Source organism: Clupea harengus, chromosome 24 (assembly GCF_900700415.2).
Source record: "Clupea harengus chromosome 24, Ch_v2.0.2, whole genome shotgun sequence".
NCBI classification, from domain to species: Eukaryota; Metazoa; Chordata; class Actinopteri; order Clupeiformes; family Clupeidae; genus Clupea; species Clupea harengus.
Window position 1 is genome coordinate 18,612,443 of NC_045175.1, and position 27,333 is coordinate 18,639,775.

General features: G+C 44.7%; 2 protein-coding genes across 2 annotated transcripts; one reads left to right on the forward strand and one right to left on the reverse strand.

Moving 5' to 3' along the window:
* Positions 1-38: 38 nt before the first annotated feature.
* On the forward strand, positions 39-18,881 carry LOC105905830 (long-chain fatty acid transport protein 1). The gene is made up of 13 exons (XM_012833881.3): positions 39-467; positions 1,173-1,340; positions 1,872-2,266; positions 6,031-6,198; positions 10,862-10,931; positions 11,674-11,765; positions 12,445-12,554; positions 13,833-14,042; positions 14,394-14,520; positions 15,170-15,307; positions 16,901-17,065; positions 17,484-17,630; positions 17,884-18,881. Exons 2-13 carry the CDS (start codon positions 1,174-1,176, stop codon positions 18,039-18,041), a joined length of 1,947 nt encoding a protein of 648 aa, XP_012689335.1. The 5' UTR covers positions 39-467; position 1,173; the 3' UTR covers positions 18,042-18,881.
* A 2,327-nt stretch (positions 18,882-21,208) lies between these two features.
* LOC105905822 (E3 ubiquitin-protein ligase TRIM35-like) lies at positions 21,209-27,098 on the reverse strand. The gene is made up of 6 exons (XM_012833874.3): positions 26,830-27,098; positions 25,231-25,326; positions 23,704-23,934; positions 23,541-23,563; positions 23,162-23,280; positions 21,209-21,996 (listed from the first exon to the last, which is right to left on the reverse strand). Exons 1-6 carry the CDS (start codon positions 27,016-27,018, stop codon positions 21,395-21,397), a joined length of 1,260 nt encoding a protein of 419 aa, XP_012689328.2. The 5' UTR covers positions 27,019-27,098; the 3' UTR covers positions 21,209-21,394.
* Positions 27,099-27,333: the final 235 nt, after the last annotated feature.

A 27,333-nucleotide genomic window follows, 5' to 3' on the forward strand; every position in this document is an offset into this window, starting at 1 on the left:
CGTTGGTGTGGGTGGGCTTTGACATGCAAGAAGACTTGGTTTGAGTTGCTATGCGTGGTAGAGGACTATAAAGACTGCACGGTGTAGCTTACACTAGCGATTAATACCAAGAAGTAACATCGTAGCGCTGCATAGGCTACATAGCTAACTGAATAGCCTACCGGGTCATATTTTAAAACGATTACAATTCCTCGTGGTTTGTCGTAAAATATTGCCAGTCGACGTGAACAACATCATTGTGATCATGGCAGCATCGTCGTAGGTTGGACGATAAATGTTTGTTATTTTTTCTTCCATTCACACACTCCGTTGTTTATTCTCGGCAGACTTTAAAGGCTTTTCACTTTGTAAGAAACAGCCGATAAACCCCAACACTTGACGCCAAACGAGTGTTTGCAAAACAGACGTTCACCCCTGCGTTTACCGAATCATATATCCGACAGGAAAAGAGGGAAAGTTGGGGACAGGTAAGCGCATTCACGTGTTAGTAGGCTACTAGCTTGTGTGTGTGTGTCAGGCTTTTGCTGGCGCGATGTTGGTAAACAATCTCTCTTTTAAGCTGTAGGACTATTGTTAACGTGTTTGCAACAGCTCTATGTCGAAACAGTTGAGTAGGCTACTTTAGTTTTAATGGTTGCACCATAATGTAGGTGTCTAAACTTTTAGGAATTATAAAAAGCCATTTTCACATAACTATCTACAGTCTTAGTAGAATGTGTAGCCTAGTTTGTAGCGTTTGTGAAATCGTTATTTTATACCCAATACATTCCATTCTCCTCTCAACACGTCTCGTGTCCTCTTTGACCCTGTACTATACTTACCCCGCATCACTTAATTTCTCTCTTTCCTGTCATCACCTCTTCTCTCCTACCCTCATCTCCACCTCTTCTCTCCTCTACCCTCGCCTCACCTCTTCTCTCCTCTACCCTCACCTCTTCTCTACTCTACCCTCACCTCAACTCACCTCACTTCACCTCACCTCACCTCTTCTCTCCTCTCTCCTCTCTCCTCGACGCCTGTCTTCTCTCTGTACTTTTTATCTCTCGCTGCACTCATTCCATTACCCCTCTTCTTTTCTTTTTTTTCTTCCCCTTTCTTCTTCCTCTCCTCTCCCCTCTTCTACGTCTCATCTCGTCTTTTTCCTCTTCTCCCCACGCCTCTCTCCTCTCCAGGATGCTCAGTCTGGTGCGGGTCCCAGTGGCGGTGAGCTCCCTAGGGCTACTGCGGCTACTGGGCGCCCCATGGTCCTGGAGCCTGGCCGCGGGGCTGGGGGTTTACCTGAGCACTGGGGGCTGGAAGTTCCTCTATGTGGTCCTCCGGACGGCTAAAAGGGACCTGATGTGAGTGAGACGTTTATTAACTTTAATAAATGAACCTCTCCTGGGGTTATGACATTACGCTCAGTGGATGGATGAGACGCTGAAAGAACGAATGAATGAAGAAATAAATTAACAAATAAATGAATTAATTATGCATTAATCTATGGATGAATGAATTAATCAATAGCTGGACAAATTAATGAATAAATCAGGACAGCTAAAATTGAACGGATGTGACTAAAGCACTCAGCAAACCAGTAATAAATGTATGAATAAATGAATCAATACATTGATGAATGAATGAATGTATGAATGAATAAATAGTTGAATGAATGAGTAATGGAATAAGAAGGAATGAATAAATGAGAAAAAGAGTGAATGAATACTAGTTAGGTACCCCAGCAATCCAGCAGAGTGCTTATTTCTAGTAATCATACATTAATGGAATTTTTTCCCTTTTTTTCTCTCATGTCTGCTTTCTCTTTCTTGCTGTCTTTCATTCTCTCTCTCTCTCTCTCTCCCTCTCTCTCCCTCTCCCGCTCCCTCCTCCAGTGGCCTGTACGTGCTCTTGCGCGTGAAGTTCGCCATCCGCCGGCACATGCGCCTGGGCAGCACCATCCCCTCCATCTTCGCGGCCACTGCGGCGCGCCACCCCGACAAGCCGGCGCTGGTGTGCGAGAGCACGGGCGAGGTGTGGACGTTCGCGCAGCTGGCCCGCCGCTCGGACGCGGTGGCTCAGTGGGCGCTGACGCGGGGCTGGGTGGCCGGCGACGTGGTGGCGGTGTACGCCGAGAGCCGTCCCGAGCTGGTGGCGCTGTGGCTGGGCCTGGCCAAGGTGAGCGTGGAGGCGGCGCTGCTCAACTTCAACCTGCGCCAACACGCCCTGCTGCACTGCATCGGGGCGTCCGGAGCCAGAGCGCTCGTGTTCGGGGCAGAGCTGGCCGATGGTGAGTCAGACAGGAGGGGGGTGGAGGGGTTGGGTTCATCCTGGAGCCAGAACTGGAGCCAGGGGGCTAAAGGTGTGTGTTTATATATGTGTGTGTGTCGGCAGTGGGTCGACAGTGGTACAGGAGGTAGAGAAGTCGTTTAGTAATCAGAAGGTTGCTAGTTCGATTCCCTGTCGAAGCGTTCTTGAGCAAGACGCTGAACCCCTAATTGCTCCTGATGTGCAGTGTGCCATCAGTGTAAATGTAAAATGTGTATGTAAGTCGCTTTGGATAAAAGCGTCTGCTAAATGACTAAATGTAAATATGTAAATGTGTGTGTGTGTTGTGACATGACATGAAACAGACCCTGATTCTTTCCTGAAGGGTAGATGGCTGATGCTGTGTTCGCTGAGTTCAATGAGAGGGTTGACTTCTTGCGCTGCCTGTTGGGCTGTTTGAGCCCCACGTGTAGGCCTGGAGTCACATCAGTGAAATTAATTTGTTTGTTATTTCGGTTTAGTTTTTGTTTGACTTTTTGGTTTGGTTGTTTTTAGTCGTATAGTTGTGGTCTGCACTGAGGCTGTCCATCCCACGACTGCATTAGACCCCGCTCAAGTGTTGATTGTTCTAGAACTCTCTGGCAGCGTTCCGTTTGTTATGTCTGATTCCGAGAACAAACTCCCTCTGCACCTTCCATAGTTGTCTCTTTGTGAAAGTGTCAGTAAACACTACACACACACACACACACACACACACACACACACATATATATATATATACACACTCATACAAACTCACACAAGTGTCACATCTCTCAGTCTTTGTTTCATTTTGTTTTTTTTTGGTTGTTTTTTTCTCTCTCTGCGGCGGTTTTGTCTGTTCGCTCTCTCTCCATTGTTCTGTACATCTCTTGGCTTTGCTCTTTGTTCCTGGTTTTGTTTGTTGTTTGTCTGTACAGTCCGTTTGGCCCCAGATGTCTGTTAGTCTTCCTGTGAGTCTGTTTTGTCTCCAAACTAAATCTTTCTACTTTAAAAAAAATCTAAAACAAACTATTTAAAATGGCTATTCACATGGCCACTTAATTACCAAGGGAGCTTTTGTCACTGGCATGACCGTTGTATAAATTAACTTGGTACTGCGCTGAATCTGTTGTCTTTGCACACTGCTATATCTGTTTCTATCTCCACCTCTATCCAGCTGGCTCCAAGCAGATTGGCCCCCCTTATGTGTCGGTTCTGCTCAAGGCTTCTTCTTGTTAACAGGGAGTTTTTCCTTGCCCGTGTTACTTTGAGACAATTATATTGTTTTCGGCACTATAAAATTGATTTTAATTGAATATGTGAGTCACCGACCTAAGATGATTTTATTGCTATGTAAGACTTGTTCTATTAAGGTGACAGTTCAATGATTGCAACACAGATATTTCTTGTCTCATTCGTAATAGTTCTTGACTCATTTCCCGCTTCAGTTAGGTCTGTCAGTGTCAATGTCACTGTGTTTTTCAGTGATCTTCAGTTAGGTCTGTCCGTGTCAATGTCACTGTGTTTTTCAGTGATCTTCAGTTAGGTCTGTCCGTGTCAATGTCACTGTGTTTTTCAGTGATCTTCAGTTAGGTCTGTCAGTGTCACTGTGTTTTTCAGTGATCTTCAGTTAGGTCTGTCTGTGTCACTGTTTTTCAGTGATCTTCAGTTAGGTCTGTCAATGTCACTGTGTTTTTCAGTGATCTTCAGTTAGGTCTGTCAATGTCACTGTGTTTTTCAGTGATCTTCAGTTAGGTCTGTCAGTGTCACTGTGTTTTTCAGTGATCTTCAGTTAGGTCTGTCAGTGTCACTGTGTTTTTCAGTGATCTTCAGTTAGGTCTGTCAGTGTCACTGTGTTTTTCAGTGATCTTCAGTTAGGTCTGTCAGTGTCACTGTGTTTTTCAGTGATCTTCAGTTAGGTCTGTCAGTGTCACTGTGTTTTTCAGTGATCTTCAGTTAGGTCTGTCAATGTCACTGTGTTTTTCAGTGATCTTCAGTTAGGTCTGTCTGTGTCAATGTCACTGTGTTTTTCAGTGATCTTCAGTTAGGTCTGTCTGTGTCACTGTGTTTTTCAGTGATCTTCAGTTAGGTCTGTCCGTGTCAATGTCACTGTGTTTTTCACAACGTCCAGGTTCCATCCTGAGTCTGGTGTAGTAATGACCTCAGTTTCTCTCTGGCTTGCATTGGTGTTGCAACCTTGTTGCAAGACACAGACACAGACGCGTGCACGGACACACACGCACACGCGGACACACACGCACATGCGGACACACACGCACACACACGCGCACACACACACACACACTAGGAACCAGCATAATGTATCAGACTGTGGTCACCATCGCTGTCTTTGCATCACTCACATACTAGTGTGTGTGTGTGTGTGTGTGTGTGTGTGTGTGTGTGTGTGTGTGTGTGTGTGTGTGTGTGTGTGTGTGCGCATCTAGACCTAGTGTCTCAACTCCTTCATGCTTGACTATGTGTGTTACTGTGTAAAGGTCTGGTATTAAGCAGACAATTTTATACAAAGTGACTTACGCCTGAGAGACTTTCAGCTTTCAGCGGTCGGGAATCAAACTCAGGTTTGGGGGGAGCCAATGCTAACCATTGTTCCACCAACGTGAGTGTGTGTCTTCCCTGTGTGTGTCTTTGCTTTTCTCATTTATGAGTCTAACTGTTCACATTTGACCGGTTTCCTAATCTTCGAAGAGCCCTTTAAAAACACAAACAAAAGCCAGAGAGTGAGAAAGGGTACTTGGTGTAGGCCCTTAAAGGGGTAGTGGTGTAGGCCCTTAAAGGGTACGTGGTGTATTTCCCACATTTTACATTTTTATTTATCTGCTCATTACAGAATCAAGAACAACCAATCGGTGGCTTTGCCACTGTGCATTTAAGTAATTTAAACAAAGTCATTGTAAGAATAAACACAAGGCCTGCACTTTTTAAACACTGTGTTCAAAATGTACTATCTTTTTTTTTTTTAGACCACGTTTTTAATCGTGAACATAGCGGTTAGAAACGCACGTTTTATCATATCGCGATTGAATGGCAATTGTTCAGCCCTAATGTGATGTAGGCCCTTAAAGGATGAGAGAGAAAGAGTACGTGGTGTATGCCCTTAAAGGGGACGTGGCTTCGGCCCTTAAAGGGCACGTGATGTAGGCCCTTAGAGGAAGTAAAATCCAGGAGCCTTGCAGACTGGCCAAACTTGTTTGTTTTGCCAGTAGCCTTCAGTGGCGTCAGGAAAACGGGCGCCCTTCTTAATATATCAACAGTATGTAGACAAAATATGACTGCCATGTATGGACAGGATATTGATAGCATTCGGTGTTTCACATCATTTATACATATATGGAGTTGAATTGGCTTGACTTAGTTCGATTTGGTTTCGTTTCAGGTACATTTGCATTGCCATTCATTTTCATACATTTATTTGAATTTCCATTCATTCCATCACGTGTGCATCAGTTTGTCTGCCCACGTGTGTTTTTTTTTTTATAGGTCTGCATAACACACACACACACACACACACACACACTTAATACAAACACAGATACCAGCCCATTTGTGTGATTTGAGTCTGACATTCCATGACATACAGACAACAATCCTCTAATCTCTCTCTGTCTCTCTTTGGAAACTGTGTGTGTGTGTGTGTGTGTGTGTGTGTGTGTGTGTGTGTGTGTGTGTGTGTGTGTGTGTGTGTGTGTGTGTGTGTGTGTGTGTGTGTGTGTGTGTGTGTGTGTGTGTGTGTGTGTGTTACAGCTGTGCAGGAGGTGACATCTGCGCTGGGTCCATCCATGCAGCTCTTCTGCACGGGCGTCCTGAGGCCTGAGCTCCTGCAGTCCCTCTCCGCCCTCAACCTGGACCTGATCTTGGCCTCCACTCCACAGACGCCGCCGCCACCGCAAAAACTCAACAAGGGCTTCAACGGTGAGGTGTGTGTGTGTGTGTGTGTGTGTGCGGCCTCCACTCCAGACAACACCGCCGCAAACACACAACAAGGGCTTCAACGGTGAGTGTGTGTGTGTGTGTGCGGCCTCCACTCCAGACAACACCGCCGCAAACACACAACAAGGGCTTCAACGGTGAGTGTGTGTGTGTGTGGCCTCCACTCCAGACAACACCGCCGCAAACACACAACAAGGGCTTCAACGGTGAGTGTGTGTGTGTGGCCTCCACTCCAGACAACACCGCCGCAAACACACAACAAGGGCTTCAACGGTGAGTGTGTGTGTGTGTGTGTGCGGCCTCCACTCCAGACAACACCGCCGCAAACACACAACAAGGGCTTCAACGGTGAGTGTGTGTGTGTGTGTGTGTGCGGCCTCCACTCCAGACAACACCGCCGCAAACACACAACAAGGGCTTCAACTGTGTGTGTGTGTGTGTGTCCTCCACCCTGGAGATATGGCCACTGTAAACAGCAGCACAACAAGGGTTTCAATGGTGTGTGTGTGTGTGTGTGTGTGTGTGTGTGTGTGTGTGTGTGTGTGTGTGTGTGTGTGTGTGTGTGTGTGTGTGTGTGTGTGTGTGTGTGTGTGTGTGTGTGTGTCCTTCACCCTGGAGATATGGCCACTGTAAACAGCAACACAACAAGGGTTTCAATGGTGAATGTCTGTGTGTGTGTGTGTTGGTTCATCTCTGGGCCTTTTGTCTGTCCCTGTGTGAGTAGACTTCACATGGGGATCTGACTCCTAGTGCCTGTTCATGTTCACATTTCACAACAAGATGCACTGTTCAATGATGATGCTCTAATACAAAAACAGGCTCTTACTGATATGTGTCGTGTGTGTGTGTGTGTGTGCGCGGTGAGTTCCCTGTGACGTCAGTACGTTCAGGTCTGGGCTCGCTCCTGACAGTGTCAGCTTCCTGTTACATCACAGATATACTGTCGGACATGCTTTTACACACTCACACACACTCACACACACTCTCTCACACACTCTCTCACACACTCTCTCACACACACTCTCACACACACACTCTCACACACACACACACACACACACACACACAGACACTCTCTCTCTCTCCCGGTACATACAGTGCGGCCCTTGCGCTGAAGGAGACAGGGACGTGCCTTTTGGAGGGCTGCTGTGTGAAGCTGTTGAGCTTTGCTCTTTGTGTTGGAGTGAGTTGAACTTCAGCTGTGCTCCACAGGCTGTCCACACCGACACACACACACACTGTCTCTCACACAGTCTCTCACACACACTCACTCACTCACTCACATGTTCACAAACACTCACAAACACACACACTCACTCACACAGTCTCTCACTCACAAAAAAACACACTCACACAGTCTCTCACTCTCACTCACACTCACTTGCTCTCTCACACACACACTCACACACATACACATTCACACACACATACACATTCTCACACACACACACACACACACACACACACACATTGAAGCGCCTGTAAATGCTTGGTGGGCTTTAGGGCCTTAGTGAGAGCTTTTATAGGGCCAGCTAATGGAGTGTGTGACGGGGGAACCAGAGCAGTCGGGCCAGCAGACATGGAGGGAATGTTTATGCTACACACACACACGCGCGCACACACACACACACACACACACACACACACACACACACAGTGCTATTATGAGACTATTATTATCAGAGAGAGAGACTGCAGACATGACACTGAGATAAAACACTGACACAATCAAACCTGTGTGTTTGTGTGTAAGTAAGGGAGAAAGAGAGAGAGGGAGAGAGGGAGGGATGGAGAGAGAGAGAAAGAGACTGAATATGGAGGGGTATGCCAGGGAAAGTAGGGTAAAGGTCACATACCAGCAGAGTGCAGGGCATTTGTGAATGAGGGAATGAGTGTGAGGGAAAGAGCACTGTGTGTGTGTGTGTGTGTGTGTGTGTGTGTGTGTGTGTGTGTGTGTGTGTACGGGGGTGGTGCGTGTGTGTGTGCGGGCGGGGGTGTGTGTGTGCGGGCGGGCATGAGTGTGAAACAGCGATGAAAACACGGCAGTCAAAGAGTAGGATACAAATGCTGTGTGTGTGTGTGTGTGTGTGTGTGTGTGTGTGTGTGTGTGTGTGTGTGTGTGTGTGTGTGTGTGTGTGTGTGTGTGTGTGTGTGTGTGTGTGTGTGTGTGTGTGTGTGTGTGTGTGTGTGTGTGTGTGTGTGTGTGTGTGTGTGTGTGTGTGTGTGTGTGTGAAGAAGGGTCAGCGAAGCCTTACTCAGTGTCGGAAGGAAAAAGAAAGAAGGACAAAAGAGAGTGATGACAAAGAAAGAGGGAGCAGTTAGGGAGTAAAAGAGACGGCCAACAGAATGAGAAAAACTTCTAGAACATGCGGAATGAAGGCGACAAACACACACACACAAAGTGGGTCTGAGGTTGAGAGAGACAGAGAGAGAGAGAGATATAGGAATAATACATTAATAATCAAATGCTTTATCACTTAAATCAATTAAAAATTAAAATCCAAAATGAGGGAGAGAGAGAGAGAGAGAATGTTAAGAGGGTTGGGGTGTGAAATTGGGTGCAAGGTCAGACAGCTGATGGCAAAATCTCAACCCTTGGCCAGAGTCACATACTGCCACAGTGACCCATCACACCACCTCTTTAGGGCTCACCACACACCAATACCTGAAGAAGGATAAGGCTACTTAACATCATCTAACACATTACAAAACGTTCACCTACTTAACGTCACCTAACACATTACATAACGTTCACCTACTTAACGTCACCTAACACATTACATAACTGTAGCCTACTTAACGTCATCTAACACATTACAGAACTATAGGCTACTTAACGTCATCTAACACATTACAGAACTATAGGCTACTTAACGTCATCTAACACATTACAGAACTGTAGCCTACTTAACGTCATCTAACACATTACAGAACTATAGGCTACTTAACGTCATCTAACACATTACAGAACTATAGGCTACTTAACGTCATCTAACACATTACAGAACTATAGGCTACTTAACGTCACCAAACCCATTACAGAAACCAGGTGCTGTAAAGGACTGGACTGACACTCCACCCAACCCAACCCAACCACCAACTGCCCATTAACGATGAAGGCAGCCGATGAAAGAGAACACGGGAGCGTAACATACCTAGCATAGGTGTCAGAGGACACAACGTGACTGGCGGTCAAGAACAAAGACAGGCCAGGAATAATAGGAGTGGATGTGTTTGGTTGTGTTGAAGTCATCCTGCCCTGAAGCATCACAAACACACACAAGGCAACTTGACTGGATTGACCAGTCAGAGTGTGTGTATGTGTGTGCATTGTTTGTGCGTGTGTGTATGTGCATGTTTGTGCGTGTGTGTGTGTGTGAAAAGAGACGAGCGATGAGCCGATAATGTAAACAGAAAAATATCACACATTCCATTTTATGTGTGTGTGTGCTTGTGTGTCTCTCCCTCTGTGTTTGTGTGTGCGCGCTTGTGTGTCTCTCCCTCTTTGTGTGTGTGTGTGTGTGTGTGTGTGTGTGTGTGTGTGTGTGTGTGTTTTGACAGGTGGCAAAAGATACATTTGACACATGGTCTATTTGGACCATGTTTAAAGTCTGTGTATGCCTGCATGTCATGTGACATGGTCGCTGATATGGTGTGTGTGTGTGTTTGTGTGAGAAAGGTGAAGGACACCTACCTCCAAATTGTTAATCTCTCTGCCAATTAAATTTCAGTTATACTGTTTTATAGACCAAACTGTAAATGTCAGCTATACTGTTTTATAGACCCCCAACTGTAAATTTCAGTGTTTTATAGACCAAACTGTAAATTTCAGTTACACTGTTTTATAGACCAAACTGTCAATTTCAGCCATACTGTTTTATAGACACCCAGCTGTACATTTCAGTTATACTGTTTTATAGACCAACCTGTAAATGTCAGCTATACTGTTTTATAGACCCCCAACTGTAAATTTCAGTGTTTTATAGACCAAACTGTAAATTTCAGTTATACTGTTTTATAGACCAAACTGTCAATTTTAGCCATACTGTTTTATAGACCCCCAACTGTATATTTCAGTTATACTGTTTTATAGACCAAACTGTAAATTTCAGCTATACTGTTGTATAGACCCCCAACTGTAAATTTCACTGTTTTATAGACCAAACTGTAAATTTCAGTTATACTGTTTTATAGACCAAACTGTACATTTCAGCCATACTGTTTTATAGACCCCAACTGTACATTTCAGCCATACTGTTTTATAGACCCCCAACTGTATATTTCAGTTATACTGTTTCATAGACCAAACTGTAAATTTCAGCTAGACTGTTTTATAGACCCCCAACTGTAAATGTCAGTGTTTTATAGACCAAACTGTAAATTTCAGTTATACTGTTTTATAGAACAAACTGTAAATTTCAGCTAGACTGTTTTATAGACCCAAATGTTTGTACTGTATCCAACTGTAGATTTCAGCATGACCACAGTATATTTAAAATCTTACCAAGCATACTGTGGGTGTGACACAATACGTTCACAAAAAGAAAAAAAAAGTAGTATAGTAATATTCTCTCTGCCACCTATTCCTCGCTCGCTCTCTCTCTCTCTCTCTCTCTCTCTCTCTCTTTCCCTTTCTCCCTTTCAGACAGGCTCTTCTATATCTATACCTCGGGGACCACTGGGCTACCTAAAGCTGCTATCGTAGTACACAGCAGGTGAGCGAATGCCTGGAGAAGGTCACTCATGGTCGCCCTCGTTTAGTAAGAGTCACGCAGACACACGCAGACACACGCAGACACACGCAGACACACGCAGACACACGCAGACACACGCAGACAGACTGTTGTACTAATATTTGAGATCTGGCACTACATCTCATATTAGTACCGCCAAAAACTTGGCAACAGTTTTAGAAGTCTTAAGAAGATCAACTTGCATCATGTGTGAGGTCTTTGACTGTGTTGGTCACCTCTAACTCATATTGAAAAAGATTAGTGGGAGAGGGAGAGGGAGAGGGAGAGGTGTTGAAATTGGGTGCAAGGTCAGACAGCTGATGACAAAATCTCAACCCTTGGCCAGAGTCACATACTGCCACAGTGACCCATCACACCACCTCTTTAGGGCTCACCACACACCAACACATTACAGAACTATAGGCTACTTAACGCCACCTAACACATTACAGAACTATAGGCCACTTAACATCACCTAACACATTACAGAACTATAGGCTACTTAACGTCACCTCAGCCATATAGTTAGTTCTAGTGGCCACAGTGGAAAACTCAACACACAAACACCTAAATTAAGGGGATGCCCCCTTGTGACTGAACACAACTCTTTTTGAGGTGGTCTTGATTATGTTTTTCTCCCAGATAGCATTGTTGATTGGGTTGTTCAGTGATAACGAAGGTTCTAGAATGTTCTGTGAGGACGAATGTTCTGTGTGCTTTCCAGGTATTTCCGCATCGCTGCGTTCGGGTACTACTCTTTCGGCATGCGGCCAGATGACATCATCTACAACTGCCTGCCCCTCTACCACTCAGCAGGTGTGTGGAGTTGACACACACACACACACACACACACACACAGAGAGAGATATATGTATGTGAACACTCTTTCTCTCCTATTTTTCTGCTATATCGTTTCCCTCTTTGGATATCATGCTTTTCTTTTTCATCCATACACCAGTTTGCATCTGTTTCCCCATGTGTTGTCCTTTTTCTGTCTCATGCTCATCGTCTCTTTTGGCTCTCTCTCTCTCTCTCTCTCTCGCTCATCGTCTCTTTTGTCTCTCTCTCTCTCTCTCTCTCCTCTCTCTCTCTCTCTCTCTCTCTCTCGCTCATCGCCTCTTTTGGCTCTCTCTCTCTCTCTCTCTCTCTCTCTCTCTCTCTCTCTCTCTCTGACTTCCATCCTTCTCTGGTCTTTGCCCTTTTTTTACCTTCATAAGACCCATCCTAATTACTTTCTCCTGTGCTTCTTGCTTCTCCTTTTATTTGGGTGACTCTCTGTCAGCCTGTTACAATATCATACCATCACATGAATCAAAGCCACTTTGTCTACATGTGGAACTCTTTTTAGCAGGGTAGGTGTCAGATGTCATGGGTGCGTCCGGAAAGCCAATCGACCAATCATTTTTCTCTTTGATTTCCTAGGTAACATCATGTGGGTGGTGCAGTAGCACAAATTGACCGATAAAATCTCTTTTTCTCTCCTTTGGTTTCCTAGGTAACATCATGGGGGTGGGGCAGTGTCTGTTGTACGGACTCACAGTTGTGATAAAGAGGAAGTTCTCCGCCAGCCGGTTCTGGGACGACTGCATCAAATACAACTGCACAGTGAGTGTGTCAGCCAATCATACAACACGATCAAAGAAGGTGGTGGGTTCGCTAACCAATCACAGGCATGGATAGTAGACAAGGACGTTTTATTGGGAATGAGCAGGTTCCTCTTACTGATAGGACATGTCATTGACACTATTATGATGTTATACATTTATCTCCAGTAGGTGGTGCCGCAGGATCACTTTTTAACACCTTGCGTTCGATTAACCACTGATCACTGGTCGGTCGAGGGTAGAGGGTTGATAGACCATTCATTCATTTATTTATTTGGTACAACAGCATCCCAGATAGTGTCTCTCTATGCCTCTGTTTCGGCCTTCATGTAGCGCAGTGGTTTTGTCTGTTATTTTTACATGCAGTTAACATCTAACATGTCTTGCTTCTGGCATGAGGTGGTGCAGTATCTGGATTTCATGCTGTTTACAGATAATTTACATCTCATTCTGATATTGTACAACAGCAACACACACACACATACACACATACACACAAGCTCATCCCCCATCTGTGTGTATGTATCTATAGTTTGTTTGTAGTATCTGGCGTGTAACCTCAGTAACGTGTGTGTGTGTGTGTGTGTGTGTGTGTGTGTGTGTGTGTGGTGTGTGTGTGTGTGTGTGTGATGCTGTTTTGTCTGTCTCCCTTATCTGCAAAGGCGGTCCAGTACAGTTGTACGCTGTCTGCCTTTCACATAGTTTTGTTTGTCATACGGATGTCTTCCAGCTGTGCGCTGCACGTTTATTTCATAATGTCTACATGACTTGTCTGTCTTGCACGTGTGTGTGTGTGTGTCCTCTCTGTGTCCCAGGTGGTTTTCATGATTTGTTTCGTGTAATTAACATATTTTTCTTGCACACGTCTGTCCACAGGTGATGGATTGCGTCGTTTTTTTTCTCCTATTTTCATGTCTTATTTTTTTCTCCTATTTTTATGTCTTATTTTTTTGTCTCATGTCACATTTCCTGTTTTGTTAACATTTAATGAATGCCTCTGTCTTACATCTGTCCCCAAGTGGTACGGAGTATGTGTCATTCCATTTAGTCCTGTCTGCCTCACGTCTGTCCCCAGTGTCATTTCATTTAGTGAAGTGGTTTACAAATGAGCAGATAGAAAAATTAAAGATTAAAACGGTAAAAAGTGCATTGTAAAAGAACATACCAAAATAAAATAAAAGATAGAAAATGAAGCTAAAAGAACATAGTAAAGATAAATAGATACTAAGCCTGTTCCTTTAACAGATCTCGGTCTCCCTGTCAACACGTCTGTCCCCAGGTGGTGCAGTACATCGGCGAGATCTGCCGTTACCTGCTCTCCCAGCCGGTGCGTCCGTCAGAGTCGTCCCACCGTGTGCGTCTGGCCGTGGGCAACGGCCTGCGGCCCAGCGTTTGGGAGGCCTTCACCCAGCGCTTCCGGGTCAAGCAGGTCGGAGAGTTCTATGGCGCCACTGAATGCAACTGCAGCATCGCCAACATGGATGGCAAGGTCAGGGGTGAAGGGTCAAGAGTTGGAGTGGGAGAGAGGATGTGTTTGGGTATAAATGTGTGTGTGTTTGGGTATAAATGTGTGTGTGTGTGTGTGTTTGGGTATAAATGTTTGTGTGTGTGCATGTGTGTGTTAATCTGTATTTGTCAGTGTATTAATACATATATTTGTGTGTGGGGGGGGGGGGGGGGGAATAGACGTGTATGAGTAAACCTGGTTATGGGCCTTACAAGCCATCAGAAAGTAAAAAGTGAATGCTTACAATATATGTATAAACATATAAGGTGCCTGTTGTTTACGGTACGAGCACAATTGACATTTATGTAATGTGTAATGTGGTCCTTGTACCAGGTGGGGGCGTGTGGCTTCAACAGCAGGATCCTGCCCAGCGTGTACCCCATCCAGCTGGTGAGGGTGAATGAGGAGAACATGGAGCTGGTGCGGGACAGCAGGGGACTGTGCTTTCCCTGCAAAACAGGTGAGACCTGAGACCTGTAGACCAGGTGAGACCTGTAGACCAGGTGAGATCTGTAGACCAGCTGAGATCTGAGATCTGTAGACCAGCTGAGATCTGTAGACCAGCTGAGACCTGTAGACCAGGTGAGACCTGTAGACCAGCTGACACCTGTAGACCAGGTGAGACCTGTAGACCAGGTGAGATCTGAGACCTGTAGACCAGGTGAGATCTGAGATCTACATACCAGCTGAGACCTGTAGACCAGCTGAGACCTGTAGACCAGGTGAGACCTGTAGACCAGGTGAGACCTGTAGACCAGCTGAGACCTGTAGACCAGGTGAGATCTGTAGACCAGGTGAGATCTGAAATCTGCATACCAGCTGAGACCTGTAGACCAGGTGAGATCTGTAGACCAGGTGAGATCTGTAGACCAGGTGAGATCTGACATCTGCAGACCAGCTGAGATCTGTAGACCAGGTGAGATCTGTAGACCAGGTGAGACCTGTAGACCAGGTGAGATCTGAGACCTGCAGGCTTTGTGAGACCTGAGATCAGTTGAGCTGTGAGCCTCTCTAGTCCAGACCAAATGGACACTTAAGAGGATTACCATGGTCTTAGTGCCTTAGCCCTGGATAAAAAAAAAACCATTTGCTGCTGTTTGTGTTTAAAGGGGAGCCTGGACTGCTTGTGGGGAAAATCAATCAGCAAGACCCTCTGCGTCGCTTCGACGGCTACGCCAACCAGGACGCCACCAGCAAGAAAATTGCCCACAATGTCTTCAAAAAGGGAGACACGGCGTACCTGTCAGGTGACATGTTATTACTTAATGTCTAGTTATTTTTCTTATTTTGTTTCTCGTGTTTGTTGGTTGTGTGTCTGTGTATTTCTCACTTCCCACTTTTGAGGTCATTGCCGTGAAGAAATATAATGATTTCTGTGGTTTGTAGAAAAGAGAGAATCTACTGGTAACATGGAACCCCTCACCTCTCTCTGTGCTTTGCCTTACTTTTTAATCACTTTGGGCGAGCAGTTGCCCTGTTGACACCGGCTAGCATTTAGTTATAATCCTGTTGCAGTATTATCAGCGAGCACTTAGTTATAATCCTGCTGCAGTATCCACTCAGTGAGCACCTAGTTATAATCCTGCTGCAGTATTATCAGCGAGCACTTAGTTATAATCCTGCTGCAGTATCCACTCAGTGAGCACCTAGTTATAATCCTGCTGCAGTATCCACTCAGTGAGCACTTAGTTATAATCCTGCTGCAGTATCCACTCAGTGAGCATTTAGTTATAATCCTGCTGCAGTATTATCAGTGAGCATTTAGATATAATCCTGCTGCAGTATCCACTTGATTAGCCAATATAAGCCACTAGGTGGTCTCCTATCCTTACTGCATGCAGAGCAATGTCTATTCATGTTATCTCTTTTCGCTTTGTGTGTTACTCTCTCTTTTCGCTTTGAATGTGACTCTTTTCGCTTTGTGTGTTACTCTCTCTTCACTTCTCGCTTTCTGTGTCATTCTCTCTTTTTGCTTTCTGTGTCATTTTTTTCTGTGGCTTTTTTCGTCTCTATCCCCTTCTCATGATTTACTTACTTTATACACTGTGTGTGTGTGTGTTTTCATGTTCATGTGTGTGCTAGAAGTGATTGTGTGTGTGTATGAGAGATGCATGCATGTAAGTGTGTGTGTGTGTGTGTGAGAGAGAGATGTTACGGATGTGTTTTTTTTTTTTTTTTTCATGCAATGTATCCTCACAAAATAAGCTCAAACCCTCACTCCGGGTGTGTGTGTGTGTGTGTGTGTGTGTGTGTGTGTCTTTGTGTGAGAGATGCAGGCAAGTGTGTGTGAGCTCAAAACCTGTCTCCTGATGCTGCTCTATAAACCAATCATGAATTCTCACACTGTACACTGGGAAAGAAATGCTACACACTTTGCCTTTAACGCACTGTGACTTGTGTCCCCATAAGTGCCTGACTGTAAATATTTCTGCCGGATCTGTCAGAAGGACCTCATAGAACAAGGGACAATGGATTGTTTTGTCTTGTGTTGAACTCACCCACCCACCCATTGACTTCTAAATATGTGATCTAAATCTGTGGACACCAACATGAGAGATAGTGAGAAGTGTCAAATTCTCTTGTTCATAATCCAAAACAACTGTCTAGCCTACCTATAGATCAGTGGGAATTTGAATGTCTGTCCCAGTTCACAATGTGAAAGGGAACTGTATGTATTCTGTGTCATTTTTTTCTGTGGCTTTTTTCGTCTCTATCCCCTTCTCATGATTTACTTTCTATTATTTTGTGGGTATTCTCATTTCTTGGCCACCTCATCTCCTAACTTTGGTCTCTTTCCCTCTCTCTTTCTTTATCTCTCTTTCCCTCTCTCCCTCCACTAGGTGACGTGCTGGTGATGGATGACCTGGGCTACATGTACTTCCGGGACCGTAGTGGAGACACGTTCCGCTGGAAGGGGGAGAACGTCTCCACCACAGAGGTAGAGGGCACCCTGAGTGGCCTGCTGGGCCAGACGGACGTGGCGGTGTACGGGGTACCTGTGCCAGGTGATCACTCTACCCATACTGCATACTTACTAATGCTGTACCCCCTGTATACCACTATAGTTCCTACTATATCTGTGCTGTACCCCTGTTGTAGCCCTACTTTAACCATGCTGTCCTTGTGTCGTACCCCTGCTGTCCTCATGCTGTACCCCTGCTGTCCCTTTGTCGTACCCCTGCTGTACCCGTGTCGTACCCATACTGCACAGTTACCCAGATAACAGCTGAATAGGACTGATGCAAATCAAATTGGAGTGGAGTGGAGTGGAGTGGAGTGGAGTGGAGTGGAGTGGAGTGGAGTGGAGTGGAGTGGAGTGGAGTGGAGTGGAGTGGAGTGGAGTGGAGTGGAAAAACAAACCCGATTACATTTAAGTGAGTCTTCATGTCCTCTCCTCTTCTGTCTCTCTGCTGCCCCCTGCAGGTGCGGAGGGTAAGGCAGGCATGGCGACTATCGCTGAGGCCACGGGTGGCTTTGACTGTGAGGCATTCCTGAGGGAGGTCCAAGCTGCGCTTCCTCCCTATGCCAGACCCGTCTTCCTGCGTCTCTCGGCACAGGTCGACACCACAGGTTAGTGCCCCCTACTGGTTATATGAGGTTATAACAGGCCCATTTCTGATGCCTGTGCAGCTGTTAGTGGTTGATTTTTAAATAGTTGTAATATAAAAATATTTTACACTGGAATGATGAGATGGTTGAAATGATCTTCCTTTGTCACTTTCCTTTTGTGCTTGATGTCAAGTAGAACCACAAAAGCAAGCAAACTATGTTTTTGGTTCTATTCTTTCTTTCTTTCTTTCTTTCTTTTGTCGTTCCACCGCAGGAACCTTTAAAATCCAGAAGACGAGGCTTCAGAAGGAAGGATTTGACCCGCGTCACTCTACCGACCGGATCTACTTTCTGAACAGTCGGGTGGGGCGTTATGAGGCTGTGACTGAGGACCTATATAGCGCCATCACAGAAGGAAGAGTGTGTCTATGAGGCTTTGGAAAAACCCCATAGAGCTACTGTTGCATAGAATACTAGATTATTAGATAGATATTGGTGTTGACAGACACGCAGACTCTAATGTACGCACACAGACTGACCGATAAGTCAGCACACTTTTAGTAAGGGATGGATGTTTTAATGGATGAATGTATATATTGATGGATGGATGGATCCATCGATCAATGTATAGATAGATGGATAGATAAAAAGAATGGATGGATGAACGGAGAGTTGGGTGGATGGATATTCATGAGTAGATGAGTGAAAGGAAGGATGGATGGAGGGATGGATGGACGGACGGATGGAAGGATAGACGGATGGAAGGATGGATGGACGGACCGATGGATGGATGGATAGACTGCAAGACGGACAAAGACATAAGCTGATGCACAGACTAACAGAAGTTACTGACTAACTGAGGTACTACGTATGAATGGATGGATGGATGACTAGCCGTGTAAATAGTTAAGAGAACCGGTAGATTGATAGGTGCACATGCAAACCCACAGTTCAGGATGGCTTGACTGACAAAAACCTAATCACAATAATACAGACGGATTAACAGATAAAACCGACATGATGACTGACTAGAATACCCGGATGAACCATATCAGTTGTACGGACTGGCAGGTAAACTTTGAAACACACACACACACAGATAAAAAAATTGTTTGTGTGACAGGGCTATTTTTGCTATCTAGAGATTTCTGTGTGATTGATTATATGTGTGTAGTGAAGAGATATCCGGGGGGGGGGAGGGAGATGTCTCCAGCATATTCTGCCCCCTCCCCCCCTAGGTCTCTGGGAATCCATACTGTGAAGACATTTTCTGAACAATACAGCCCAGATAGCTGTTGACTCTGCGCCTGATCCGGCGGGCCTGTTTGAGATCCAGCCGCTGTCTGGGCGACTAATGCACTTAGGAGGATGTAGGTGTGATGTAGGTGTGATGTAGGTGTGTGGGATGATGCAGACCATCCCTGCTGAAGGCGGTCTGATGTAGCTGGGATGTGCATGAAGTAGTGCCGTGCCATTGTTATTTTACTTTTATTTTGTTATTTCATTTTTTGGTAGCTTGCCGTCGACACAGCAACTCCACGAAACACTAGACACTTCCGAGGTAACTGTGGCCAACTGTCAACATCTCTGGTGTTCACATGGCCTACACTGACACTGACAAGGTTACTATCATAATAACAAGCTTATTATAAGCTACGTCCAAGGTTAATATCATAATAACAAGCTTATTATAAGCTACGTCTGACTATCCTAAGGTGAGTCAGGGTAATAAACAAAAATGACTGGCAAAAACTGCTGTTGGGGTGAACCTCCATTTTCAACTATATTTCATTTTCTTCTATCATAGATATAGCTTAGCTTCGTGCCACTAACAGTTTAGCAACAGGAGTGGCTGCTACTGTGGACGACAAGGGAGCTGCCTTTACACTACTCTAGGTGGCTGACTACTAATGTGTTTAAGCAAAGCGCACAGACTGGTGTACTGTAGTGTAGTTCAAAGGTCCTAAGTCCGAGGCAGAGGTTGTCTAGCGGTTGGGTTCGGAGAAATACACAATGGCTTGGTTAAACCCAGGTGGAGGAAGAGTTGAATTTAAACGTGGATCTGATCCATGCTGACTAGGATGTTACTGTACTAATCAGTTACCCTGGTTTTGTGTGTGTGTGTGTTTTCATGTTCATGTGTGTGCTAGAAGTGTTTGTGTGTGTGTATGAGAGATGCATGCATGTAAGTGTGTGTGTGAGAGAGAGATGTTACGGATGTGTTTTTTTTTTTTTCATGCAATGTATCCTCACAAAATAAGCTCAAACCCTCACTCCGGTTGTGTGTGCGTGTGTTTTGAAGTGTGTGTGTGTGTGTGTGTGTGTGTCTTTGTGTGAGAGATGCAGGCAAGTGTGTGTGTGTGTGTGTGTGAGCTCAAAACCTGTCATCTGATGCTGCTCTATAAACCAATCGTGAATTCTCACACTGTACACTGGGAAAGAAATGCTACACACTTTGCCTTTAACGCACTGTGACTTGTTTCCCCATAAGTGCCTGACTGTAAATATTTCTGCCGGATCTGTCAGAAGGACCTCATAGAACAAGGGACAATGGATTGTTTTGTCTTGTGTTGAACTCACCCACCCACCCATTGACTTCTAAATATGTGATCTAAATCTGTGGACACCAACATGAGAAATAGTGAGAAGTGTCAAATTCCTTTGTTCATAATCCAAAACTACTGTCTAGCCTACCTAATAGATCAGTGGGAATTTGAATGTCTGTCCCAGTTCACAATGTGAAGGGGAACTGTATGGCCCTGAATATTTAATCTGTTTTTATTTCTTGTTTGGGGGCGGGGCGGGTGGGGGGAGGGGGTTGAGATGAGACTTGCCTTCAGATTGTTCTGTTTTTACCCCGGTGCGGAGTGAGAGACTAAATAAACACTCTAATTCTGAAAATATTGTGTTCTGTGTTTGGCCCTGGTGAGGAGTGAGAAACACGATCTTATGCCGGTGAGGAGTGAGATACTAAATAAATACTCTTACCCCGGTGAGGAGTGAGATACTAAATAAATACTCTTACCCCGGTGAGGAGTGAGATACTAAATAAACACTCTTACCTCGGTGAGGAGTGAGATACTAAATAAACACTCTTACCTCGGTGAGGAGTGAGATACTAAATAAACACTCGTACCTCGGTGAGATAAACGCTCTTACCCTGGTGGGGAGTGAGATACTAAATAAATGCTCTTACCCTGGTGGGGAGTGAGATAAACGCTCTTACCCCAGTGAGGAGTGAGATAAAGACTTTTACCCCGGTGAGGAGTGAGACTAAATAAACACTCTGACACTGCAGTGTGCTGTTGTGGTCTTTTATCGGTCCATAATCCCATCGACATTAAGTTTAGTTCACCATGGCTTTCTCCAGGCTATTTGAAACAACTCTATACGTAGCTTTACAGACATTTATATTTGGCAGAAGATGTAGATGTCTACAGTATGTTACTCAGAGAAAAGATAGAAAACACCAAGTACCACAAATTCCCTTGAAAAAATGTTCTCAGTAGTAAAACATCTTAAAGATCCAATCCTTTATTGTAAGACATTATTCTTTTTGTCAAATTTAGCATAATGCACCTTGCAGTCCTCCAGCTGTCTTCAGTGAGTGTGCACTCAAAAAGCCTCAGGTGTTAGTACACAGTACCTGCAGTGGAAATGGGGACACTTCTTGCCAGAAGCGCAGAATGTGACTTTAATATACAAACACACAATATCAACATGTATCCTGATACACACACGCGCACACACACACACACACACACACACACACACACAAACGTGAATCAGGAACTCTGCCCCTTGTCCTGGTCTTCGTTCTTCTGATCCGGTGGACGAAGTTCCTCCACCAGCACGCAGACTCTCTGTGGCTGCACTGCCAGAGGACGCTCCTTACAGATGCTCTCGAAGTACGGGTACAGCGGCTCGACGAAGGTGTGTGTGAAGGTGAACAGGTGTGTGCGGTGGTCGGCGTCGCTGAAACACACCCGTCCCGTGTCCCAGTCCACGCACACTCTGACCACCCGGGGACGTCGCCCCCCGTCCAGGGGCACCACCTCGCACGGCGACATCATCGCCAGGTAAACGCCATCCCTTAGGCTGATGGTCCACACGCCCTCCTCCGGGCAGGCCTCAAACTCCTCCCACCGCTTGACCGACGCGTAGGCCACGCCCACCGTCCAGTTGGTGCTGTCGCCCACCTCCACGTCCCATTGGTGGAGCCCCGAGGCCACGCCCTCGGAGCCCAGGGCGGCAGCATACGGGTGGAAGCGCTCAGGGACCACAGGCAGCAGGGGGCGCTGTGGAGCGGGGCTGCTGCACACTCCATCTAGAGCGGCAGACACCGATAGGCTGCAGGACGCGGAGTTTGGGTCCACTGTCACAGGCGCTGAGGGAACACACAAGATGGGTGATGAGTGTGTGTGTGTGTGTTTATGTGTGTGTTTGTGTTTATATGTGTGTGTATGTGAGTATATATGTGTATGTGTGTGTTTGTGTGTGTTTGTGTGTGTATGTCTGTGTGTGTGTTTGTGTGTGTGTGTTTATGTGTGTGTGTGTGTGTGTTAGTGTGTGTGTGTGTGTGTGTGTTTATGTATGTACACTAGGGATGCAACGGTACACGGTATTATGTCGGACCGTTTGGTACGCCCCCTACGGTTCAATACACACACATTGCGTTAAGCCTATCAAGTTCCTATTATTTTGAAAGCTTGCTTTCTGTGCTGCTTACTATGTGCACATTGTACATTTGGATCCACAAAACATCTCTGGAGCCTGTTAGAATTATAATTTCCCTCAAATTGTATTCAAATAGGAGCTGGAGAAAAGAAGGGACACTACAAACTAAATGATCTCAGCTCCAACTTGACAACGGTGAATGCTTGCTAGACAGAGAGAAGTCAATTTTGAGTCATCGCATTTTTCAACTCCGCTGTGTGGGAATGTTTTGGATTCAGCGTTCAATACGGTGACACGGATAAGAAGACTGTAAACAAACAAAGTAGAGTCTGCACGCATTGCTTTACTACTGTTGGCTGCTCAAGTGGAAACAGGTCCAACATGATGTCTCATTTATGTCGCCATCATTCGTACGTATCCCAGGTGGAGCAAGGAGAGTCCCCTCATTAGCAAAAACACAACAATCTCTCGCTGTTACTTTCCAACATATGTGTTGGACAATATGTGACAGATAAAAAAAAACTAAACAAAGGAACTAGGAGGGAACTCGAAGTGATAGGGAAACATCACAGAGAGAAATTGAAAAGTAATTGACAGACACCCTATCCTGCTCTCTCCACTGATAGTGAGGAAGAGGAGGAGGAAGTGAAGGCTACCTCACTGATAGTGTGACCTCCAGAGCAAGTGAAGGCTACCGCACTGATAGTGTGACCTCCAGAGCAAGTGAAGCTACCGCACTGATAGTGTGACCTCCAGAGCAAGTGAAGGCTACCTCACTGATAGTTGGACCCACAGCGTGTGAGAGATGAGTGTGTGTGTTTGTCCCAGTTATAACACACATACACTCACAGACACATACACACACAGGTACTCACTGTAAGGACAAATCTCCTGCATTTTCTTCCAAACTCTGAACCTCAGGTTGCCAACGTGTTTGGGGACGTCAATCAGAGCTTCGTAACTCTTCTCTGGATTCTGCAGATCTTTCCATGTTCTTCATGACCGTGAAATCAAACAGTCCACAGGAAAAGCACTGGTAACCATCTAAATGTGACCCTGTGGTGGTCATGTGTAGTGGTTTAACATGCAAACATAGCTGTGACCTTTTGTGTAATTAGTTAACTTTTTTTTGTATATTTGTATATTTGTATATGTACAATGTAGTGTAGATTCATATAATGAGGCCTTGCGTAAATCACGAATCACTTATTTTAGTTTTTTGTTTTGTTTATCAAAGAAAGAAAATAAACATACCTTTTTACGGTTCTTTCATAGCGCTGTTAAAAAGAGAGTTAGAGAGAGCTGTTATAACCAGTGAACCAGACAAGACTAGTCGATTACCTGCAGAAATAAGATTTCATCCTCCTCCAGCTCTGTCTCAATGTCATTGAGAAACCAGACAAGACTAGTTGATTACCTGCAGAAATGAGATTTCATCCTCCTCCAGCTCTGTCTCAATGTCAGTGATGGTGTCTGTGAGTGCCTGGATCTGTTTATCCATTTTCTTGGACTCCTCCTCTGCCCTCCTCCTCTTCCTCTCCTGCTCCTCCCTCACGGCGGCTATCCGCGCCTCCTCCTCTCCCCTCAGGAACCGCCGGAGCTCCTCAAACTGCTCCTTTATCCGACTCTCCGTCTGCTCAGCCTGGGTCTGCATAGAAGAAAGACATATCACATCAGCAAAAAGGTGTTTCTACAACTCCACTATTACCAAGTACGGATGTTCTAAATAAATAAGGTACAAATAATTGATTCCATGCAAATATTTATAATGTCCAGATGTTTGCATTATTATTTGTATTTTTTTTAAATAACGGAGGGATCTATACTATCTACTTAATTATTTCAAAATGTTACTATAAATATGAAAAATGACAAATTATACAAAAATGTAAAACATGAGAAAATATGAAAGTATAAGTAAAGGATAATGTATAGTCCGCTGGTCAGTATCGGAAAATAAATCCCGACAGGGGTAACGGGACCCTGACATGGTTGCTTGCCAAATGATAAAAAGTACTTCTTCCAAAAGAATTTTTTAAGAATGCTTTTCCTGCTGTTTCGTGGCTTCCGCTGAGAAAAATATAGTTCATCACGCCAATAAGCTTTAAAGTTTCAGTTGTGCGTAGCAACGTATTACTACAAAATTATTTGAAATATGTGAATCAGAAGCACAAGAAATATCAGACCTCTGAACGTTGGGGTGGCCCATTCAAATCAATGGAAACTTTTTGCAGCATTCTGAGGAGCCGTATAGTAAAACTGAGTAAAAGTGTATGTGTACAAGTAGATATACTGTATATACATATGTATTGCTGTAAGGAGTTTTTGAATGGTTCACCATTTCAGAAAGTCTCATCTCACTAATAAATAAGATGACTGAGGAGGGGACAAACATGATCCAGGCAGTTTTACAGAAAATTTGACTTTGCTGTTCTGATCTAGTTCGAACCAGACAACTATGCAACTGCATGCAAAATGGGTATGACTAAAGAGAGTATCAATCCTCTGTGTTCACAATTATATATTTTTTATCAGGCATACCAGGTAACAGGCTAAAAACCAACAACAGCACAGTTGGCCCTGATAAAAGCTAGCTATCTTGCTAACTGATGCATTGTGGTGAAATATTTGGCAACGTTGGGCTGTAAAACGCAAGACTCTAGACCTGCATCACAATACTGCATATTGAAAAGCCTGGGTAGCTAGTGGGATCTTTCACATGACTATATGCTGTCAAACTGAGTTTGAGGACTTTAGGACTTCGAGTTACTTATCAAAACATACCTCAAAACAGTAAAGTGGTGCTCGTTGATCTTTCAAATGAGTACATGTAGTCAAAGTCAACATGTAGTAGAGTTTGATGACTTTATAAAAGCGAGTTACTTGTCAAAACATACCTCAAAACAGTAAAGACCTGCATTTAAAGACATAAATCATGGATTACCAGAGTGTGCTGGGCTGCTGACTGGCTGGTTTGTTTTATGAGGTCATATTTCCAGCTCCTCTCCTTGAGCTGATACACAGACCTCTCTAGCTCCCCCTGTAGGTCAAAAACAGAACTTCACTTCACAGGCATGGGGAATAGACAATCCGATGTATAAAACTAACACACACACACACACACACACACACAAATGCATTCATATGTACAGGGCGATGCACACATACTGTATTTCCCACACAAGTTATTTTGAAAAAACAAACTCTCCCACACACACATGACCAAATGTGCATACACACAAAACTATATGCATGAACTCAAAGACACTGGGTTCGTACGCATGCATAGACGCACAGTACGCTGACATACGCACAAGAGCATTGCAATACATTTAAACCCAAATACTCTATGTGTGTCTGGATAGGAAAACAGGGCATAAAAATAACATTTGGCACAGATGTGTAACTTCTACGTCTACTACATATTTATAAGTTACTAATTTAGGAGCAATTTGGGCTGTCAGCACATCTACAAAGTGTTGATTTATGAAGAGTTTTTTTTTTTTGCCCCAACTGATCTTGAGGTTGCCACTCTCGTAACGTGGATAAAGTAGACCCTGTTTTCTCTTGTGAAACTCCAAAAGGCAAGTTTTGGTATTTCATGTGATCAGGAAATGTTAACATGTGATCAGGAAACGGAAATTATGACCCGACTTTCTTGGTCTTTACACGTGACTTTTCTAGTCTTGAATTAAAAATCATTATGTCTGACTTTGTCAATGACTATATTTCATATTCATTTTGCTATATTTCTTATCACAAACTCATTTCAAGTATGTTTTCATGGAAAACAAAGACATTTCTAAGGGACCCCAAACTTTTGACCGGCAGTATACTGTATATATACATATACACATATACGTATATATGAAAGTAAACAACTTCCGTTATGCAAGTCATTTTCAAACGTGATCTTCTGTACTAAATACATAACAGATAGGGTGGTATTCCAAGAATGTGGTTTAGTGACAAACCTGGATAATTTAACTTATGTGAGTATGTGGTAAACCTCCTACTAGAAGAGCCCTGTGGCTTTGTTTTGCTGGGAGAATGAAGGCATTGGGGTCTTTATTAGGAGGTTTACCACTTGAATCTGAGGTAACTTAGCAAGATTTGTCACTACACCATGTTCTTGCAATACCACCCCAGATGAGACCATTTCTTTTAGATCATATAGGAGGCAAAGGGAACATGTATAAGTTTGAGTTCTTCCCTTAAATAAAAATAGACCACCTTCTCATCAGCAAGAACATACAGTACATATTCACATGTAAAAATACTAATGAATGCATAAACACAGGGAACACATGCCACAAGAGACATGGATACATTTACAAGATGCATACACACACACACACACACACACACACACACACACACACATACACATACACATACAAACGCATGTATGACATTGGGCATGATATTAGACACCTGTATTTATGATATGGTGTGTTTGTGCACGTGTGTGTGTGTGTGTGTGTGTGTGTGTGTGTGTGTGTGTGTGTGTGTGTGTGTGTGTGTGAGTGTGTGTGTGTCGTACCTTGCAGTGACAACCTCTGCGCCCCTCACACAACTCAGACGTCCCACACTCACAGCAGACGTGCTCCAGCTCGTCCGCAGAGAGGAGGGAGAGCCCGTGGTCAGGCTCCCCACGGAGGGCTACCTCCGCTGGGCAGAGAGCACCAGGGGGGTAGGGCTCTGGAGCTGCTACTTCCAGGAGGATGTCCATCTTACCCTGTCCTGTCCTGTCCTGTCCTGTCCTGTCCTGTCCTGTCCTGTCCTGTCCTGTCCTGTCCTGTCCTGTCCTGTCCTGTCCTGTCCTGTCCGGTCCTCTCCTTTCCTTTCCTACCCTGTCCTGTCCGGTCCTGCCCTCCTGTGCTGTCCTGTCTGTGAGAATGATAATTAATGAATAGTAATAAAAATAGAAAGCTGAGAAGGGGACAGGGAGAAGGGGTGTGTGTGTGGCGGGTTGAGGACAGGAGAGAGAGAGAGTGGGAGAGATAGCGAGAGTGGGAGAGATAAAGAGATAGAGAGAAGAGTGGGA